Source organism: Nicotiana tabacum, chromosome 17 (assembly GCF_000715075.1).
Source record: "Nicotiana tabacum cultivar K326 chromosome 17, ASM71507v2, whole genome shotgun sequence".
In the NCBI taxonomy this organism is placed as follows: Eukaryota; Viridiplantae; Streptophyta; class Magnoliopsida; order Solanales; family Solanaceae; genus Nicotiana; species Nicotiana tabacum.
In genome coordinates this window covers 76,945,108-76,952,202 of record NC_134096.1, presented here as the reverse complement: position 1 = coordinate 76,952,202, position 7,095 = coordinate 76,945,108, and the positions used below count along the sequence as shown (strand labels likewise).

At 35.6% G+C, this 7,095-nt stretch overlaps 1 protein-coding gene across 1 annotated transcript; it reads left to right on the top strand.

Moving 5' to 3' along the window:
- Positions 1-2,464: 2,464 nt before the first annotated feature.
- LOC107764494 (floral homeotic protein APETALA 2) lies at positions 2,465-6,187 on the top strand. Its single transcript, XM_075234515.1, has 10 exons — positions 2,465-3,399; positions 3,535-3,560; positions 3,691-3,721; positions 3,819-3,906; positions 4,132-4,277; positions 4,433-4,477; positions 4,651-4,742; positions 4,876-5,036; positions 5,123-5,343; positions 5,481-6,187. The coding sequence occupies exons 1-10, from the start codon at positions 2,855-2,857 to the stop codon at positions 5,701-5,703; spliced, it is 1,578 nt and encodes a 525-aa protein (XP_075090616.1). The 5' UTR covers positions 2,465-2,854; the 3' UTR covers positions 5,704-6,187.
- Positions 6,188-7,095: the final 908 nt, after the last annotated feature.

Genomic DNA, 7,095 nt, shown 5'->3' with positions numbered 1-7,095 from the left:
GCTGCAGAATATTCCATATTAAAATCTACCGGGTGCAGATCATTTAACACACATTTATGAACGTTATCCTTTCCAGTAATAATAAGAATGGTTGCGTTTGGTCTTCGGTCATTCCTGTCTTGGGTTCCACGTGTCCTCCCTTTAGACGATCACGTGTCATATCATATTTCACCCTATACATACACTTGTGACATCAGGTCTTGAAATTTTACTAGTAGACATTTGGAGGTTTTTGAGTATTTATTTCACCACACTTGTTCTCATATTTGTTTACACTTTATTATATTAAATTTTTTATATTTTACTTACTTAATAAATAAAAAACAACTATTTCGAAATTGTTAAAAGAATAAATACTCTTGAGCCGAGGGTCTATTGGAAACAACATCTCTATCCTCACAAGGTAGGGGTAAGGTCTGCTTACACACTACCCTACCCAGACCTCACGGTGTGGGATAAGACTAAATATGTTGTTGTTGTTGTTGTTGTTGTTAAAAGAATAAATATATGGCTAGTTCACCATTGGCCTGCCTAGCGGCGACGTTGAGTGTCATCACGATCTATAGGTAAAATCGAGTCGTGACATAGATAAAGCAAAAAAGCTATTATTGACGGCATGGTTAGTTACTTGATGAATATTTATGAATGATAATAATTAAAAGGTCATTATTTATTAACGATTAATTGCTGCCTAAATAATTAGTTATCTTCATTAAGGAACACATAAAGGTCAACAATAGGTTGCAAAAGAGCAAAATAGAATATTAAATTAAAACAAATAGAGAACTAAATACCTGCAGAAGGTGTGGCACTACGAGGATTCGTACCGTATATCTATTTTGAGCGAGAGCAAAAAAAAGAATAGAATTGTATGCCACGCGCTGGAGAAGCGAGAGTGGTGGAGGAGGTTTAGGTTAATAAATACGAGGGGTACATAGTAAGAAAGCCATTGGTCAGTGGAAGAGCAAAATGAGGCAAAGGGTGGGCCCACTCCCGTACTCTTAGATTGGACATTTCTGGAAAGTTTGCCTTTTATTGCTATTATTCCAATTTCCCTTTTCTGAAACCAAACCCCTCTTGCCCCTCTGCCGTGGACCTGATCCTCCCTGACTCACAAATCACAATAATTCCCAATACTTGTATTCCCAATATACCCCTCTTTCCACTCCATATTTACCATTCCCTTTTCCTAAATAGTAAACAAGGTGAAAACAAAAAGCATACAGCAAGTTGAAAAAGTAAATGATAAAAAGAAAAAAGAATTTAAGTGGGCTTTGGACATAAGAATTGTAAAATTTCAAAATAGAGGTAAAAAACTTTTTAAGTGAAAATGGTATTTGAAATTTAGAGTTATGTTTGGACATAAATATAATTTTGGATTGTTTTTGAAGTTTTGTGAGTAATATGAGTGAAATTTTTGAAAAATAATTTTTTGAAATTTTTAAAATTTTTCGAAAATCTGCAAAATGCATTTTCAAGTGAAAATTGAAAATTTTATGAACAAACAATAATTTCGAAAAAAATAAATTTTTTTGGAAAAGAGAGAAAAATTTCTTATGTCCAAACGTACTCTAAGTCTTGTACACTAGTAAGCTGTGTAAAATAATTATATAATCAAATTAAATTTATCTTTATAGCATGTTTGATATTGTAACATGAAAATAGAGTAATAGTTTGTTATATTAAAAAGTTAACACCAAAGTAGGCAGTATATATAACTTAGTCCAAAATAAAAATCAGTACGAAAAGAAAATCTAAGAGAGAGATAAAGGGGATTTTGTCTAACGTGGGAGTGGATGAATGAAAAGGAAATGACAATTAGTTGTAGCTAATAAAGGTAATAGAGTAGTAAGTCATCCATTCAGTCTTGCAGCTGTCTATTTCCATTAGTGGATATTTTACAAATATATATATACTCAGAGACAGAAAGAAAACTCAAAGGAATGAATGGAGAGAATGCTTTTCGATTTGGTTAACGTCGGAAAGTTGCGTAATTAAGAAAGAGACCCTTCTTACTTTAAATTTTTTTTTTACCCTTTTGTTTTTCCTTTTTCTTTTTCTTTAGAACAGCCAAGTCCAACCAATAAGAAAATATCAGATAGATTTCGAGATCAGTAAAGTTACTGTGGGTACACAGTTCTCCTTTCATTAAAGAGTGTGAAGAGATTGGTTAAAAACACTAGAGTACTGCACTGCAAGTAGAAAAAAGTGAACTAGCCAGTTAAAAAAAACGAAAGCAAAAGTATTTATGAATGATTAAACAAGAGAGAAAGGCAAGTGACTTGGGACAAGAAAATAGATTAGTAGTACTAGGGTTGGGTGAAATGGGGTGGCTGCTTTTAGGGGTAGTGTTCTAAAATTGGCCTCGTCTATGTCTTTATTGGGCAGCTAAGAGAGGAATGGCACAAGATCTAGTGAAATACTACTACTAGTAGTAACTTAATACAAGTGGGAAACATATATGTATCATATCTAACCCTATATCTCTCTCCACTAACCTTTTTTTTCCCAACAACTTAACCTCTCTATAAGTCGTAGGTTTCATGTTCTTTCAATACTCAGCACACAACTTTCGATTTTTTATCATTATTTAATAGTATATATTCAACTCCACGCATCTATTTTAGACAGACAAAGAGAGAGAAGAACAAAGAAGCACAACTAGAGAGAGAGAAGAATATTTAAAAGTTTAGGAAACTGAAAACAAGTCCTTTTGTAGCAATAGCCATAACCCCCACACCACCATACCCACCCCACCCCACCCCCTGGGTCGGAGATGAGAGGAGCTGACCCATAAAATATCTTCAAAATTTTCTACTATTTTTTATTGTATAGTTTTGTGATTCTTGGGTTTATGGAGTGTAGAGAAATGTGGGATCTAAACGATTCTCCAGATCGACGAAGGGATGAAAAATCAGAAGAAGGCTGCTCTTCTCCTATAGAGCTAGAGGGCGATGATGAGAAAGGTAAACGGGTCGGATCCGTTTCGAATTCAAGTTCATCGGCAGTAGCTATTGATGATATTTCGGAGGAGGAAGATGGAGAAAAAGGCAAGAAAAAGAGAAGTAGTCCTAGCAAAATATTCGGCTTCTCCGTGGTGGGTCCCGGTAACGACGATGAGGAACAGCCGGTAACCCGTCAGTTTTTTCCGGTTGATGAGTCTGAAACGAGTGCGCCTACCAATGGATCCCCGAATTTTCCCATGGCTCACTGGGTTGGAGTTAAATTTTACCAAACTGAGCCACTTGGCAACACGGGAGCGGGCAAGCCAATGGATGTGGCTCAACAACAGCAGCAGCAGCCTACGAAGAAGAGCCGCCGTGGACCAAGGTCTAGGAGCTCACAGTACCGTGGGGTTACCTTCTACCGGAGAACTGGCCGGTGGGAGTCTCACATATGGTGCGCCCTTAAAACCATTCACTCCACGCTCCAAATTTTTGATGATTCCAATTTATACCTACCATCGCTCTCGTTATTTATTATTCTGAATTTATTACCCGTGTTCCTTTTCCTCATTTGCTTTAATAATTTCAGGGATTGCGGGAAGCAAGTTTATCTAGGTATGTGATCTTTATTTTTTTGAACTGAGTTTTAAGCTTAGTAATTAATAGCATCATTTGCTATTGTTCATATCGAAAATTAATCTGATAATTTAAACGGGGTTTCCTTTTCATCAATATTTCTGTATAGGTGGATTTGATACGGCACATGCAGCAGCTCGGTGAGCTTCTGGTTCTCAATACTAAATGTTCTTCGTTTGTTTTTTATTTTTGTTTTTTGTAATTATATCTGATAAATTAAAAATAAAAAATTTACAGGGCATACGATAGGGCAGCTATCAAATTCCGGGGAGTGGAAGCAGACATAAACTTTAACTTAGAGGATTATGAGTCCGACTTGAAACAGGTAATTTCATGATCTGATCAGCGTGACAGATTTGGAAAAGTGTGTTTTATATTTTTTCTGATTTCTGTGTGCCTGTATAGTTGGAGAACTTTTGTATAATCCTGGCCTCATCTTCAACAGTGTTTTCCTTATCTTCAACAGTTGTTTGCTTTACATTTTGATTGGAAGAATTAAATTGTTTTTTATTCTTTTTTCGATTTTTTATTTTTTTTGGGTATGATACAGATGACCAATTTAACAAAGGAAGAATTTGTGCATGTGCTTCGGAGGCAAAGTACTGGATTTCCGAGGGGAAGCTCCAAGTATAGAGGGGTGACTTTGCACAAATGTGGTAGATGGGAAGCTAGAATGGGACAGTTCTTAGGCAAAAAGTAAACAGTAAAAAAATAAATCCTATTCTCATACTGACTTATTATTCTTCTGAGTGGGTTCAATCCATTTTCTTAGGGAATAGTCCTTTTTTGTTCTCAATTCCATCCATTCTTTACTACCTATTAACTTTTATTCTCGAATTTTTGTTGAATAGGTACGTTTATTTGGGCCTCTTTGATACTGAGGTTGAAGCTGCCAGGTGTGTGGTTGCACTGCCTAATTTATTTTTCCTACTTAGTACTTATTAATTTCCATTGCTTGCTCTCGAATTACTAATTAATAAAGAGCCTTAGGCCTTTAATTTATTGAATATATAGTGCGGCTAACGTTTTTTTTTTTTTTTTTTTTTTAATTTGCTTCAACTATATATAGGGCTTATGATAAAGCTGCCATCAAGTGTAATGGGAAGGATGCAGTTACTAACTTTGATCCTAGCATTTATGAAAATGAACTCAACTCAACTGGTAAATACCATACTACATTTTTTTGCTTTCTACGTGGTAATTAAGTTGCTGTAATTTTGTTAACAGAAGATCAGAAAAAAAAATTATACAGAAAAGATTAAGCTGCAAAATATTCATTAGTGTGGTTTTCCAGAATCTACTGATAATGCAGCAGATCACAATCTTGACCTGAGCTTGGGTGGTTCAAGCTCAAAGCAAGGAAACCGAGAAAATGGGGATAATATTAATAGGGGTCAAAATCCTTCATCTATGCAATTTGGTGTTGATTGGCGGCAGCAAGGATTAAGGCCTGAGGTACTAATTAATTAGTTGAATATTATAGTTTAAAATTATCTTCCTTTTTCTTTTGATCTTCAAATGCAAAATGTTTTATTTTCCAGAAGCAAACTGCTCCAATCGATATGAATGGTCGAAGAAGAGATAAGGGGTACAATGAATCAGAAACGTTGCAGCTCTTGAGCCAGACACACCTACATTCTCCAGTGTCGTTGAAGCCTAATAATAATAGTCAAGTACAACGGTTTGGCCAATTTATGAGACCTGGTGAATCCCATATGATTCAAATGTTTCCACATCAGTTCAGCTCATCAAATTATCAAGTGAATATATACCCAATTTTATCATTTACCATAAGTGGCATCTTAACTTTTCTCCGAGCCATTTTTACATTTTAACATGACTATATATATATATATATATATATATATATATATATATATATATATATATGTATATATTTCAATTTCCAAGCGGCAGCAATGGAGGCAGAATTGGAGCTACAAATGTAGGAGAAATTTCGCTGTCAACAAGCAATGCTTCTTCACAATGGCAATCCAATTATCCTCCTCAGATATTTGCAGCTGCTGCAGCATCATCAGGATTCCCCCAGCAGATAGTAAGACCTCAAAATTGGTCCTCAGAAAATGGCTTCCATCACTCTTTCATGAGACCCTCTAATTGACCATATTCCACTTCTTCATCATATTTCTTTGCCATTTTCTACTTGTGGTTTATAAACCTTTGTAAAGAGTAAAGGGTTGAGATTCTTAATACATATTACCCAAGGCTCTTTTGGTTGGAACCCCGGAAAAAGAAAAATAGAAACAAAAGGGTGGACAAAAGTTTTGGGAAATTCTTAACTTTTTGGAAAATATGTCTCCTCCGCATTTGTCCAAAACTAACTGAAGGAAAGATTTTCAACTAGACTTCTATTAGATTCTTCTGACTATAAGCTGGCAATTTAATTTGCCCCCATTCGCAGTCGTGCTTTTCACCAACCTCTCATTGTAACTTGTTTACATCTGGAGCTTCTTATGGAGTATTATATAGTATTTTTTTATTCGTTTATTTTTGTCTTCATTCTTTTACTTGTAACAAAAGCCCAACCACTTCAAACTCCCATTTGAGTAACGAGATGGAATAAACAAATTAACGTCTTTGGGTAATTGATGTGTAATGAGTAGAAAGAGTACCAAAACTCTTTGACAGGTACGCTACATATCTTTTGTTAAAATGGGGAACTTTTGATTAGTCTTGTTCATACTAAGAACGTTAGCACAGGTCAAAGTTCTCCTTTTTTTTTTTATCTTCTGTTCTTTTTTAGACATGTGAAAATAAGGACAGAGTGAAAAGAAAAGAGGGCAAGTAGGCAGATGTACAAAATGGGATGGTTTTGTTTTCTGGGAAATATCACCGCATGGGGATGAATTGTCACTTGTCAATGGTTGTCCTTTGAATCAGTTCTCATGACTAATAGTATGTGTCAGACATGGCTATTATGGTGAGAGGGACTTAACAACAATAACAAGAACCCATAAGTGGGATATAAGAAGGCAAAAGAGTATGTTGTTTTCGATAGACTTTAACCCAACAAGCAAAACAATCCAAAGCTAAAGAAATAACAAGTAATAATAGAGATTTACAACTAAGAAAATACAAGATTACACTTATATTATTGGTGCTAGAAAGAAAAGCACTCGATTATCTATTAACCCTTTACATTAATTCTTGACATTCATACCTTCTTATCAAAGTGAGTCGAGGGTCTTCCGGAAATAGCTTCTCTATTTCCGTTGGGGTAGGGGTAAGGTCTGCGTACACTCTACCTTCCCCGGATCCCACTGGTGAGATTTTACTGGGTCGTTGTTGTTGTTGTTGTACACCTTTCTATCAAAGATCATGTTCTCGATCGGTAAGCTGAAGTATCACATGTCCTACCTAATCACATCTCCCCAATACTTTTTTGGACTACCTCTACTCCTCATACCAATCAAGACCAACCTCTCACACCTCCTTAATAGTGCATTTATCTAAGTCTCGCTTCCCGCATCTTGTCCTCTACGTAAGCCACTCA

What these genes read in the sequence shown, in the direction of transcription:
- LOC107764494 (XM_075234515.1), top strand. Translation starts at nt 2,855, where the DNA reads ATGGAGTGTAGAGAAATGTGGGATCTAAACGATTCTCCAGATCGACGA. An exon ending in ATGAGTCCGACTTGAAACAG is followed by an intron (nt 3,907 to 4,131) that starts GTAATTTCATGA and finishes GGTATGATACAG; the next exon opens with ATGACCAATTTAACAAAGGA. An exon ending in AGCAAGGATTAAGGCCTGAG is followed by an intron (nt 5,037 to 5,122) that starts GTACTAATTAAT and finishes TTTATTTTCCAG; the next exon opens with AAGCAAACTGCTCCAATCGA.